The sequence below is a fragment of the Halichondria panicea genome, chromosome 9, assembly GCF_963675165.1.
Source record: "Halichondria panicea chromosome 9, odHalPani1.1, whole genome shotgun sequence".
Lineage (NCBI taxonomy): Eukaryota > Metazoa > Porifera > Demospongiae > Suberitida > Halichondriidae > Halichondria > Halichondria panicea.
In genome coordinates, this window is record NC_087385.1 from 528,284 (window position 1) to 540,882 (window position 12,599).

General features: G+C 44.1%; 4 protein-coding genes across 5 annotated transcripts; 1 reads left to right on the plus strand and 3 right to left on the minus strand.

Annotated features, from left to right (window-relative positions):
- Positions 1-148: 148 nt before the first annotated feature.
- On the plus strand, positions 149-4,273 carry LOC135340785 (2-(3-amino-3-carboxypropyl)histidine synthase subunit 2-like). Its single transcript, XM_064537165.1, has 15 exons — positions 149-378; positions 726-838; positions 996-1,073; positions 1,156-1,298; positions 1,353-1,638; positions 1,767-1,878; positions 2,081-2,154; positions 2,221-2,288; positions 2,452-2,510; positions 2,736-2,899; positions 3,252-3,304; positions 3,356-3,393; positions 3,788-3,854; positions 3,902-3,964; positions 4,035-4,273. Exons 1-15 carry the CDS (start codon positions 217-219, stop codon positions 4,163-4,165), a joined length of 1,611 nt encoding a protein of 536 aa, XP_064393235.1. The 5' UTR covers positions 149-216; the 3' UTR covers positions 4,166-4,273.
- LOC135340782 (probable serine/threonine-protein kinase DDB_G0271682) lies at positions 4,256-6,880 on the minus strand. The gene is made up of 3 exons (XM_064537163.1): positions 6,261-6,880; positions 5,914-6,049; positions 4,256-5,687 (listed from the first exon to the last, which is right to left on the minus strand). The coding sequence occupies exons 1-3, from the start codon at positions 6,828-6,830 to the stop codon at positions 4,429-4,431; spliced, it is 1,965 nt and encodes a 654-aa protein (XP_064393233.1). The 5' UTR covers positions 6,831-6,880; the 3' UTR covers positions 4,256-4,428.
- A 97-nt stretch (positions 6,881-6,977) lies between these two features.
- Positions 6,978-8,975, minus strand: LOC135340783 (probable serine/threonine-protein kinase drkD). Its single transcript, XM_064537164.1, has 2 exons — positions 8,405-8,975; positions 6,978-8,352 (listed from the first exon to the last, which is right to left on the minus strand). The coding sequence occupies exons 1-2, from the start codon at positions 8,888-8,890 to the stop codon at positions 7,042-7,044; spliced, it is 1,797 nt and encodes a 598-aa protein (XP_064393234.1). The 5' UTR covers positions 8,891-8,975; the 3' UTR covers positions 6,978-7,041.
- A 633-nt stretch (positions 8,976-9,608) lies between these two features.
- On the minus strand, positions 9,609-12,573 carry LOC135340810 (ubiquitin carboxyl-terminal hydrolase CYLD-like). Of its 2 annotated transcripts, none has more exons than XM_064537212.1 (11): positions 12,162-12,573; positions 11,966-12,108; positions 11,771-11,921; positions 11,450-11,711; positions 11,311-11,402; positions 11,199-11,262; positions 11,022-11,151; positions 10,697-10,814; positions 10,331-10,646; positions 9,825-10,036; positions 9,609-9,777 (listed from the first exon to the last, which is right to left on the minus strand). In XM_064537212.1, the coding sequence occupies exons 1-9, from the start codon at positions 12,412-12,414 to the stop codon at positions 10,420-10,422; spliced, it is 1,440 nt and encodes a 479-aa protein (XP_064393282.1). In that variant the 5' UTR covers positions 12,415-12,573; the 3' UTR covers positions 9,609-9,777; positions 9,825-10,036; positions 10,331-10,419. The 2 variants fall into 2 exon arrangements, with proteins under 2 accessions (XP_064393282.1, XP_064393281.1); XM_064537211.1 differs by having other exon boundaries at positions 11,966-12,111.
- Between the last annotated feature and the right edge of the window lie 26 nt (positions 12,574-12,599).

The window sequence follows — 12,599 nt, forward strand, 5'->3', positions numbered from 1 at the left end:
AGTTTAATTATAGTTCCTCTGAACTCAGCATCCACATAGTAATTATTTTTCACATTATTTTTCCTAACTAACTTTGGCTTTATATCCCATCCTCTAAAAAAAAAAATTATAGTTCCTCTGGAAATGATCATCATCAGTTGGGGATTTCAACCTAGTTGGGCGTGGCCCGACTTTCCCACGTGGACTAGAACCAAGCTTTTTGGCTTTTCAAGCAAGATGAGCTCTGTAGCTTTCAGTAGCGATGGAGTAGAGGTGATCTCGAGACAATTGGAGACGGAGCTGACTCTGGGAGGTACTGACAGATCGCGTGAGCAACTGGAGGCCTTCTATGAGCTGGAGAGATGCTCTGCATTCATTACTGACAATGACTATCACAGGGTGAACATACAGATACAGATTGTGTGGACACTATTGCATCTCCTAGTGAAAGCTGAATTACTGTGTGTAGTCACCCTATATAAGGCACCCTATATAAGGCACCACTAAACTAAACATTGCGTAAAGCGATGTACATGTACATAAACAAAACATTAAGTGGATGAAATGTCTATTTTCAGTTATTTTTTATTCAAAAAAACAAAATTTAAATACTTTACGAACGTTTTATTCTTGTCACACGTACACATGATGCGCTTATTGTCTCCTGATTACTGGTTGTGTGTGTGTGTGTGTCTAGTGCAGTGGTGTGGATGATGGGACCTCAGTGTTTCTTCCCTGTACTATAGGTGGCCCTCCAGTTCCCTGACCAGTACCTGTGTGACTCTCACTGGGTGGCATTACGACTGAGGGAGACCACACAACATGAGGTATTCATCCTGGCAGACACCTCCTATGGAAGGTGAGAGGGACACACACCACATTTGATGCAAATCTGTACAGTTATAATGGATCCAGGCCTAAAAAGCAAATAATTATAAGATCGGGTCATTGGATTGTTAACGGAAGTTCTGCTGTGAGTTGTATTAATATTTAATTTCATATTGTTCCTTCTGCAGCTGTTGTGTGGATGAGGTGGCCGCAGATCATTTGGGAGCTGACTGTATCGTGCACTTTGGACCCTCCTGCCTCACACAGTGAGTGTGTGCGTGGTGGGATATACTATTATAATGTTACTGAATTTCAGAATTACTCCCCTCCCCCTCCCATTGTGTATAGGACGAGGAGACTACCAGTGTTGTACGTGTTTGGTCTGGAGGCTATGGATGTGAGTGTGTGTGTCACTGCATTCAGACAACTGTTCACTGACACTGAGGACCGGATACTAGTGCTCTACCATACCTCATACTCACACTGCATAGGTGAGTGCACTATCCAGCATGGTGAGCATGACATCGTGCGTCTATTCCTTGCAGGTGGTTTAGAGGAAGCTTTGACAAGTGATTATTCTCATTGTGTTTTCTCAAATCTTGTTGTGCCCGTGTCTGATCGTACCTCCGATGTTTCCATGGGAACAGAGCCGAGGACGGCGTGTAATTGCTCTCAAGGAGCCTCTAGTGATGATGCTGATAGTAGAACGTGTGTTGAGCGTGACACACTCATCGGCAACAAAGATCAAGTAGAGGATACTGCCACACCCATCAACGAGGCAGCCCCTGTGATTACCCCGCCTAATGATGTAACTGACTCTACGTATCACAGGTATGCTTTGAATGAACAAGGTGTGCCAGTTAATTGCAAGGGCTACCCAACATTATGACTGTGTATGCACATTCATACCATTCTTGTTTCATTACAAGCGAGGAATTCACGTTGTGTTGTGTCTCTAGGTTTGGCCGTGAGTTCACCCTGGCTGGTCCCCTGGAGAGCTACTCAGTGTTCTACGTGGGGGGAGAGGGGGCCACCCTCAACAACCTCATGCTCAACCTCACTCAGTGTCAGGTAATTAGGAGAGAGGGGGAGTATCCTTTAATTATAGTGTCCTTTACTCTAACAAAGTGCTCAGTCGTGTATTGTGTGCATACATAATGTATGTTCTGATATACTGTCAGTATAGCGATGATGTGTCAGGGAATTATTGCGTGCTTAATTGTTTATGAATGGGTTATAAAGGATGTTTTCATTGTGTGTGTTTGTGCTACAGTTCTACAGTCATGACCCAGTACACTGTGTGAGCAGGAGGGAGACACTCAATATAAACAAGGCTCTGGGGAGAAGGTAAAGAGCATTCCAGCCTCCTACTGTATAATTATACTGATGATGATTGTATTGTGTTCTGTGCAGATACTACCTGATGCAGCGAGCTAAGGAAGCCAGGACTGTGGGCATTCTAGTAGGCACACTGGGAGCAGGTGTGTGTGTGGGGGGGGGGGGGTAGGGGACCTCCTGCCAAGGCTTAGTGGGGTGGGGGGTAGGGGACCTCCTGCCAAGGCTTAGTGGTCATAGCATGCATAGTTGCTGGCATTAGCTGTCTGGTTGGAATGTTCTGTTTGTGAGTTGTTGTTTGTCTGGCAGCTAATTATTTGGAGAGCATACAGAGACTCAAGGACATGCTGAGAAGGGTTGGGAAGAAGGTGAGTGGGCGTGGTGTCTCGATTAGGGGAAATATGTGAATGATGTCAATAATGCTTTAAAACTGCATTCCTTTGTGTCTATTTTTGGCTATTAATAGCATGTTGGGAGTAACGTGATTATGTTTGTATATTGTCTATTTATCATCCATCTTTTATCATACCCCCCCCCCCCCCCACACACACACACACACACACACACACACACACACACACACACACACACAGTACTACACTATAGCGGTGGGCAAGCTGAACATCCCCAAGATGGCCAACTTCCTGGAGGTGGATGTGTTTGTGCTAGTGGCCTGTCCTGAGAACAGTCTTCTTGACTCTAGTCAGTTCTATAAGCCGGTGGTCACACCCTACGAGATGGAAGTTGCCTGTAACAGGTGGGCGGGGTGACCTGTAGGTACTATTGGGTTTAGTACGGACTATATAGTCACTAGCTGTAGCTAATTTGAGTGCCTATAAGTTATAGTTAGACATTCATTTTTGACCTACTAATAGCAGGTAGTTTTTCAGGGGCAAAAATTAATATTCTTCATTGAACATTGGAGCACGAATGAAGCGATCATCCATCTTTACCTGAAGTGCGCGCAACCACCCACGAACTAACTAGTATTGCTCAACCACGATTAATGTTTTGACTCTCAGAAATTACCCGTCACAGATGTTTATAGTACATGACATGTTCACGTGTGTATAGATCTGGTGTTTACATATTCATTGGCTCTCCTGCAGGTCTCGACAGTGGGGTGGGGACTACACTACTGACTTCACTGAGCTGCTACCAGGTGACTAACCACACCCATTATAACTCCACCCACTCCCCCTCCCCCGTACAGGTGCTGCCTTCCATGTGCCGACTGGGGACGATAATGAAGTGAGTGGGCGGGTGGCCACTGAGAAGTGTTGACTTTAACTGTTGCTATTTGCACTAAGTCAACCACTCACCATAGTTTACAGTTTATATAGTAGCATTGTTAGAGACTTGTGTTAGACCATTATTACAGTACAGCGTATAATACAGTGAACCTGTTTTGTATTGAGAGGTAACCTGGTTGTATTATAGCAGAGGTGACCTTATAGCATGCCTAGTTGCCTACTCAAGATCATTGTGTCTATTTTTGGCCATAGTAGATCAGTCGAATGATATGGGTCGGTCCTTGGTCCATACTCTGGCCTATTTCTATATTAGTAACCCTAGTAGTGATGAATGTCCCTGTTATCGGAACACGTATAGTTTATAATTATTATCTTGTTCCACACATACACAGTTGGAGCCGGAGTTTTCCCTCATCAGTGGAAGTCTAATACCAGGCAGAGCTGAGAGTGATGAGCAAGGTAACCTTGACAGGCATTTACATTCGACTTAGTAACTATGCATATAGATATTTCATCAACTGCTCTGGTTCCACGGTCAAAGATGGAAGTGGCCGTACAGAAATCAGCTGGTAAGCTCACACACTGTCACATGTCGTTACCCCCCCACCACACACCACACACATACACACCAAACGATAGCTGCCTCTTTTCTACACTCTCGCTCGTGGCAAGGTTTGGAGCAGCAGCTCGGACAGACGGAGGTAATCGTGGCAGCAGAGGGGATAAGCGGAGTGGCAGCTGGCTACGCTCATGAACCATCAGAGAACTGAACAGTTGCTATTTCACACCTGAACAGTTGCTATTTCACACCTGATCACTTGCACTTTTGTGTTTATTTTTATAAAATTTAATTTGCAACATTCATAATCAATCAAATGTTTTTTCAGCCAATGGGGTATATAGACAACGGCATAATAAATCGTGACAGCAACATAATCATAGACGTGTGGAAATTGCATAATAATTATGAATTATAATAATTATAGTGAGGTCAATTTAACGTGCTGGTATATACACAAACACGCACAGTCAGTTACATATCACGTCCGTATCTTGTCTTATTGTTGGGGATACTGTTGAGTTCCTTGAGCACCTGAGCCATTGTTAGCCTCGCCTCTGCCCTCTCTCGCACACACTCCACCACCAGGTCATACATGGCCCGCCAGCTCTCCCTCACACCTGCTATTATACGATGTCTCGTCTCAGGGCTCGGCTGCTCACAAGTTATGACCTCACACACGAGGATACCGTAACTGAAAGTGTCTATCTTCGTTGTTTGTTTAGGCAGTGGTCTCCTTGGGTCTAAGGAAGGAAAGGTTTCCGGGGCAGAGTAGATTATGGCTCCTTCTGCGGCCGTTTTCGATAATTTAGCGATATTGGCTGATCCAAAATCGGTCAATTTTGCACGCCACATATCGTTAGGTAGAGCCTCTAGGAGGACGTTGGGAGCACTCACATCACGGTGGATGATGGGCTCCTGGTGCTCGTGGAGGTAGTGGAGGGCATACGCAACATCTCTGAAAATTGACAGCTTGCTAGAGCCTAGGTCATGCTTTTGGTAGGCACTTCGTAGGTCAATATCCATCAGCTCTGTTACTAACAATGGTGGTAGTTTTAAAGCCCTTGAATCTTCGTCCATTACAGCACCAATGAATCTAACCAGGTTGGGGTGTTGCACTAGAGCCATGATGTTGATCTCTCTCTCCATTCGTTTGTTGGTATCCTCGGACATGATGGCAAGATGAGGCTCCTTGATAGCCACAGCATGGTCGTTGTACCAGCCCTCGTACACCAGGCCCCACGCTCCCCCTCCTAGTGTCCGTGTTCGCATGACATCATTCCGCTTTATCTGCCAGTCGTCAGCCATTCCCCCCTTCAGAGAGGCCAACTGTATCCCTTGGTTAGGACTGCTAGCTCCCGACTCCCTCTTGAAATCAAGGCTCTTCTTTCTCTCAAAAGCCAGTTCCATTTCGAGCTCTTGTTTGCGTCTTTTCTCCTGCTCCAGTTGTAGAGAAAGCTTCTTTACCTGCTGTCTTAGAGCAGCAATATCTTCATGATTGGGGTCACCATCGAGTGCTTTCTCCTTAGCTTTGAGTTTAGCCTGTTGTTCTTGTTTTGCTTTGAATTGTTCTTTTTTCTCGTGTTCCATTTGTTTGGATTTTTTGTCGCCATCAGTAGCTTCTTGTCTTTCCTCCTCGGCCTTGGCTTTCTCTGCGAGATGTTTCTGTCGAGATTGCTCTTTCTCATCAACATAGGTGTCTTCCAGCGGGGACAGTGACCTCTCACTGGTATCTGCATGGGAAGTAAAACAGTAGATCTCATAATAAAAGCTCTATTGTAGATAAGTAAGACACTCATTGTTTGAATACTACACACCACTCGGCTGGGAAATTTAGGTTCTAATTTTCAATGAGCCTAAGGCCAGCACTACAATCAATGTAACGGTAAAGAAGTTTTATTCAAGCCAGCACAACAAATTGAGGCTACCTCCACAGGCACACTATGATAGGAGGCTGACCTGGCTGCTCAGCCCTCTCTCTGTCATCAGGCAGCAGTCCTTGGTAGGAGTAGAACATGGCCCTACCCGGGGGGCATCTGAAGTACCTCACCCCTCGCTTGGTGACACCGTCCGAGCAACCCTTCAAATCCTTCTCCTGTGTGTGTGTGTGTGTGTGTGTGTGTGTATGTGTGTGTGTGTGTGTGTGTGCGTGCGTGCGTGTGTGTGTGTGATCTGAGGAGTGGATATGAGATAATTATGATGACATGTATAATTATGCATGTATGTACAGTAACATGATCAAGTAAGGTACCACTTACATAGATATACACATACACTGATATAGTACAACCTCTCAATCAAGTTACCAGCTCAATTCCAGCCATTTGCTCCTCTTGTCCGTCAAACTGACCAATCCATCTCAAAACACCATAGTAACTAGACGCGTACGGACCATAGTCTGATACAACCACTGTCGATCCAACTTTGGGTGCAAATGAGGCCGGCCTCTTCCGAGGTGGTGGTTGGCTAACATTATATCTCTTGCTAGCTTCGAGTAACTCTGGCTCCTTGAGAATGTATTCGTAGAGAGTAAATCGTCTTTCTGGTACAACCTCGGATCTGTTTAGAAACTCGTATTCTTGCAGTGTTAAAGCAGCTACGTTGGATTGAGGACAGGAGAAGGAGATGGTAGGGTCCCTCATGATGTGGTACTTGTGTGCTTGAGTGTAGGGAGTGCTGGCAGTTGGAACAGGCTTCACAAACTCTCCTCTAGACACCTCCACATTGGTCCTCTCTATACCCATTAGACTGAGGATCTTGTGGTAGCCATTGTCGTTACTGTTGTCGCTGTTGAGACCAGCTGTCACGTCTTTCTCTCCTTGTGTTGTCTTCTTTAGAATGTAGCAGTGACTCTTGGAGGAGCACTCAGCTGCCATCTTTTTAGCTAGCTAGCTATCTTACAAGACACGCCCACTTATTGTCGGCATTGTGATGGTAATGATCATCATAGCTATACCACTTCTTGACAGTAGAAACCACACCTTGTTTCAATAATTATAACCAGCCCCTCCCACAATTAATGATTGTCTACAACTTTCTTGACAATGTATTATAGGTCGGGTACACTAAATCTTAATTCTTAACTAGCTAAATTTTAGGCATTTTGTCATCTTCTAACATGTTCAGAACTTGAGCCATAGTTGGTCGGTTGTCGGGGCTCTCTTGAGTGCAGTTAGCAATCAGATCGTGGAATTGTGGATAGTCTTTTTCGACTTCTTTAAGCATGCTCCAGTAATTTTTTACTGCTGGAAATGTGCTAGTGATGACCTCACATAACAAAACACCGAAGCTGTACACATCAATCTTAGTTGTTTGTGGAATTTGCTCTTGTTTTGGATTGTAAGCTCGAGGTATCACTTCAGGGGCAGAATAAAGAATACATCCTTCACCTTTTGTGTGAGCATGCTGCAGGAAGTTGGCTGAGCCGAGGTCAGAGACCTTCCCCTTCCACTGGTGATTGGGCATTCGCTGGAGGAGGACGTTGGGAGCACTCACATCACGGTGGATAATGGGATCGTAGCGCTGGTGCAGGTAGTTCAGAGCTAGGGCAATGTCCATGAAGATCGAGAGGCGGTTTCCTGGGTTCAGTTGATTCCTCTCGTACGCTTGTCGGAGATTTATGTCCAGAAGCTCGGTGATGAGGGTAGGAGGGGATTTATTGTTCCGCTCATCAAACACAGCACCAATGAATTGCACAAGGTTTGGGTGTCGCACTTCAGCCAATAGCTTCATTTCTCTCTCCATTTTTTCAATATGAATTGGGTAGGCAATTTCTTTGTGTAGTCGCTTGACGGCCACGCTCACTGCTCCCTCCAGCACCTCCCCCCACCCTCCTTTGCCAATTTCCCTACCAATGTTCACTCTGTTGGCCGGAATCCTCCACACCTCTGTGTTGTGTGCTGCCAACTCTTTCGTTTTGCCTTCTAACTCCCTCCTGAGAGCTGTGTTTTGAGCGGACAGGTCAGCTTCTCTTCTTTTGGCCTCAGCCAATTCATGATTTTTCATAGCCAGTTCTTTTTGAGCCATTTGTTGAGCTTCTCTGAGTTGTCTCTCTGCTCCATGACGACGGTTGGCCTCAGCCAATTCACCATCGTTCATATCCAGTTCTTCTGGGGCCATGTTTTGAAATTCTCTGAGTTGTCTCTCTACATCTTTAAAGCGAGGTGGGTCTTCTGCCATCTTCATACTTTGGAGGTCTCCTTCAACTTCAGTAAGCAATTCGTGGACTTTTCTTTCAGCATCAACATCAGCATCAATCAATTCTCGTTGCTTCTCTTTTTCAAAGTGAGCCGCTAGCTTATCCAAAGACACAAACACAGCACAGTTGTCCTCACAAAGAAAATATTGACATCCTCTAAACGACCCATCACTGCTGCCTTTTCCACGATACTGTATATCCTATGGATGATAATGCAAGCATTAACATAATATTTTATAGCAAATAAGGCACCTTAATCTCCACTCCAAAGTTCCTCCCTGGTAATGGCGCTACAGGTCCAGCATGTCTCACTACACCAGCAGACCAGGTGGGTGCACTTGTGGTATCACCAGGGAGCCTCACATAGACCTGGTCACCTATCTTCAGCTTGGCCCCCCATTCCAGTCTACTGTCCTCAGAGAACACAGCGTATCGATCCCAAGACCTTTCAATAGCTTCCAAAAGCTGTAGATCTCTACCATTAATTGGAGACACGTCCTTTTTTACGCCGTACAGCATGACACTGGGGTCTTTTGTGTACCGATAGTTGTGAGGTGGTTTGCCATCACTGCGTGCTGATCTCTGTCGTGGGGGAATTAGAGCAAGCAGTTCACCTCGTAACACTTGAACAGATTTTGGTCCTTCTATTAAAGACATGATCTTCCCTGGAGCCTTCTCTCCTTGGATATCCTTCATGAGAATGTACAGGTCTGGCATTCTGAAGGCCCGGGAGCCCATGATAGATCAGTACAGCTAGCTAGCTAGCTTTCTCAGAGTCTAGCTCTGATCTCAGCCTCCTGCACATGAGCTCCTCGGCATGAGCTCAGCTGGATATGATGTGGTTGTGGTAGAGCCCCACCCACTTTTAATTTTATGTGTACAGTGCAATTGCTTGATCTAATAGCCCCATTCACTATGGTCAATATGTAAATTCTAGCTTAAATTTTTTGCACTAGTTTTTAGTTCAAGGTGTATTATGAAACACCATTAACGCTAATCAGTTACTCTACATGTAGCATATCTGGAACTGACCTTTTATATATTCTGCACATCTGTAAAACCGAGATACTTGGCGGGAGATAACGCCCTTAATTAGCAGATACTCTAATGAATTTTACTACAAAACATTTGGCACCCACTCGATCAATTAACCATCAAACTATATTGTGGTATGATCTCCGTCAACACCAGCGCATACAATTCCAAATAATTATATTATTAGAGAGGTAGTGCTATTACTATACATTAAATGCAGAAAGAATAGCTGAAGCAATAATAGCAATAATAGCATGAAATACTAAAAATAGCAATAATAGCAATAATTATATAATTAATATTCATAATTGGTTACGTCTCACAATACCCTCTTCTACCCTACAGATCTCAGCACAACTTTTCTCTATTTTAACGCTTTTCTTCTCTTGTATTGTTACACTAGTACTGATAACAAAATCGGTCTGGGAACGCTTCATATATATACGTACGTGACATTGTAATTTCTCTCAAAAATACTAATAGACAAAACAAGTTAGACGTGTATAAAATGAACCACTGTATGTGAAAATTGTACCGTAGTTCAATTTCAAGTCTCTCCGGTCCTGATCGAGACAGCACTTGGTTTATATCTATAAGAATAATCATTAAAATCAATTCAGGACTTTAATAAACTTACTGGTGCTAGATCCTCCTCTTCATCAGCATCTCCATAGTTGGCGATATCAGGCTGAACATAGACACACATGTAGATGTCTTGAGTGAACCGTCGGACCAACTCTGGTAGCTCTCTTGGCTGTACACTCAGTAGCTGTGTCAGGTCTCCACTGTACACCCACTCATTCAGGGCAGCTGTGCAGTCTGTCACCCGCGGAATGTTGTATGTGTCATCTGTGTACACATTCACAAATAGGAAGTCTGATAACCGTGTGCGCCTAACATTTATCAGTTTTGCTAAATCAGCATTAATTTTCATAAAACTTGCTTTTAGACCTCCTATAATTAGTACTAGCTATAACTTATAACAATACAATAATTATTATAATAGGACTAAAAGTGCAGCACGTACTTCTAAAGGCAAATTTTATGAAATGCTGATTCAGCAAATATTAATGTTAGGCGCACAGTTGTTGAACTTCTTCTGCACACAAACAGTGAAGACATCATTAGTGCAGGCTGACTCACATTGCTTGTCTGCCATGCTGTCAAAGAAGATCCATTTCTTCTGAATCTCATCCCTTGGGTCTCTAGTGAAGCAGACGTAGTGACTGGTATCAATGCAGATCACAGAGAGGAGGTCCAATGTACAGCTCATTATCACCACCCACGGAGTAATCAACAGCAGTTAGCCTATGATTAGCTCTGTCCTTGTGAGGGTTGCTATGGTAGAGGTCAGAGCAGCGCTGACAGTAGTGGGTGAACTGCTGCTGACTGAGAGGACCACAACTCTCACACTGGATAGCTGACTCCTCCCCACACGAATGGCAGGGTGGAGCTGGAGCTAGAGAATAAAGACTGATATAGTACAAGATACAAAACATACACGGTTACCTTTTTTGTAGGTGTCAGTCAACTCTTTGATGTTCAGTTTCAGCTCTGGAACAATCTTCTTGTATGTTTGGAACTCTCTTCCAAATCGAGGAACTTGAAGCAGAAGCTTTGAGGGAACCTAAAAAAACAATACACCAAAATCAATATCAATGAACAAAATAATGAGCAATTTCCGTATAGCAGGTAATTGCAAAGTCGCTTCATTCGTGGGTAAAATATTCGTGATCAAAGAGCTTCAACTACGAAAACCATGAATATTTTGCCCCACAAAAATTACTGTACATATAACCGTAAACTAATTCTTTGTCTACTTACTATACAGTACCTTTGTGAATGAGATGTGCTGCTCTGTGTACATGTTCCTGAGTAGGTCACCTACAGTGGGTAGTCTGAGGTTTGGGTCGTGCTCCACAAACAGTTGGACAAAGAACTCTTGCTCCACACCAAACGGACGCCTGTAGGTATGTATAATACAATAAGCGCGTACACACAATTAACACACCTGATGGAGATGAATGGCCTGGGTAGCATGTGTTTGAAGAACATGTTCAGAAACTCCTCAGGATCTGTAAGAAAAAGTCGAACTATAAAAATTCTATAAAAACTGTCAATACCTCTCTCCTTCTCAGTGATTCCCTCCGTTTTCCCGAGTTCATCCAGAGCATTTCTCATCTTCATCACTGACTCAAACCTCACCACACCATTCCTGAAACAGAGTTGAATATACACTACAATAAAAATAGTTTTCAGTACTTTCTGAGAGGATTGACGATTCCCTTCCACAGTAAGTCAGCAACACGTTTCCTGTTCTGATCGCTGGTGATGGATTGGTCTGGGTACAGGAACATGGAGCCAAAAATGTCACTGAGGGCAAACAGACCAAAGATGGTGGAGTCCATGTAGCAGGAGTTCTGGTGACCCTGGATACCACGGCTGTTTCCAATGTACCTTCTCATCTGCTGATAAGTATCATAGATAGTCTGGTCTGCTTGTTCTTCCATTGGAGCTTGAATAGCTGTAGAGACATAGAGAAACAGAGGGAAATTGAAATATGGAATTTACAGTGGTGCGTACGATTATCCTGTGGTGTAAATGCATCTTCAAATCTCCCATCAGGACGGAGGCTAGCCAGTGGGAAATACAACCCTTTACCATGAGCACAGGTAAAGTGCTTCTTTCCTGTGGCTTTGAATGTTCCGTCAGTGCATCCATCCATGTAATCCTCCTGTGAGCAAATGAAATTAATTATACAATAGACTCTTTACTCACTAGTTCCATCCCTGCCACCTGACCATCCACTCCAGCTACTCTGCCAGTCCACCTGATCACTCCAGGGTGTGGGGGGTCATTGGGATTCACAGAGGCCACTTGAACAGTTGAACCCACTCCCAAGTTGTAGGGGTTAGAGCTTCCTACTGGGGTGATGAAATCTAGATTTGTGAGCAGAGTTGGGGGAATATTAAACCTTTATCGATGATGGGATGTGCCCTCTCCTTCGTTCTGGCTTCTTCTTGCTGAGCCTTCCTCTTCTGGTCCTCCTCTCGTTTTTCCTCGTTGAAAATATCTAATAGAGCCTTCTGCTTTGATATACTCTCATTCAATGCAAATATAATTTGATCAAGCCTTGCTGATTTATTCTCTTCAGCTTCTTTCTTCTTGTCTTTTTTTACTCTTTCTGCCTCTTCCAGAACTTTTTGTTGTATATTATGTTCGGCCATCACCAAGCATGTATATATACCAGACTGAGGCAGAGTGCAGTGCAGTGCAGTGCAGCTGTACGTAGACTATGTGTACTTTCTTATAAGGGAGCAGATTCAGGCTGTAATGCTCGCACCTAGCCGGTACCTCCTCTGTGTACATACTAGTTAATGGTGGTAATGGTCATCATAACAATTTGTACAAT

What these genes read in the sequence shown, in the direction of transcription:
- LOC135340785 (XM_064537165.1), top strand. Translation starts at nt 217, where the DNA reads ATGAGCTCTGTAGCTTTCAGTAGCGATGGAGTAGAGGTGATCTCGAGA. An exon ending in CTCATACTCACACTGCATAG is followed by an intron (nt 1,299 to 1,352) that starts GTGAGTGCACTA and finishes TATTCCTTGCAG; the next exon opens with GTGGTTTAGAGGAAGCTTTG. An exon ending in ACTGACTCTACGTATCACAG is followed by an intron (nt 1,639 to 1,766) that starts GTATGCTTTGAA and finishes TTGTGTCTCTAG; the next exon opens with GTTTGGCCGTGAGTTCACCC.
- LOC135340782 (XM_064537163.1), bottom strand. Translation starts at nt 6,830, where the DNA reads ATGGCAGCTGAGTGCTCCTCCAAGAGTCACTGCTACATTCTAAAGAAG. An exon ending in AAATGGCTGGAATTGAGCTG is followed by an intron (nt 6,050 to 6,260) that starts GTAACTTGATTG and finishes ACACACACACAG; the next exon opens with GAGAAGGATTTGAAGGGTTG. An exon ending in AGAGAGGGCTGAGCAGCCAG is followed by an intron (nt 5,688 to 5,913) that starts GTCAGCCTCCTA and finishes CTTCCCATGCAG; the next exon opens with ATACCAGTGAGAGGTCACTG.
- LOC135340783 (XM_064537164.1), bottom strand. Translation starts at nt 8,890, where the DNA reads ATGGGCTCCCGGGCCTTCAGAATGCCAGACCTGTACATTCTCATGAAG. An exon ending in ACTTTGGAGTGGAGATTAAG is followed by an intron (nt 8,353 to 8,404) that starts GTGCCTTATTTG and finishes TATCATCCATAG; the next exon opens with GATATACAGTATCGTGGAAA.
- LOC135340810 (XM_064537211.1), bottom strand. Translation starts at nt 12,414, where the DNA reads ATGGCCGAACATAATATACAACAAAAAGTTCTGGAAGAGGCAGAAAGA. An exon ending in ATTTACACCACAGGATAATC is followed by an intron (nt 11,712 to 11,770) that starts GTACGCACCACT and finishes ATGTCTCTACAG; the next exon opens with CTATTCAAGCTCCAATGGAA. An exon ending in ATCGTCAATCCTCTCAGAAA is followed by an intron (nt 11,403 to 11,449) that starts GTACTGAAAACT and finishes ACTCTGTTTCAG; the next exon opens with GAATGGTGTGGTGAGGTTTG.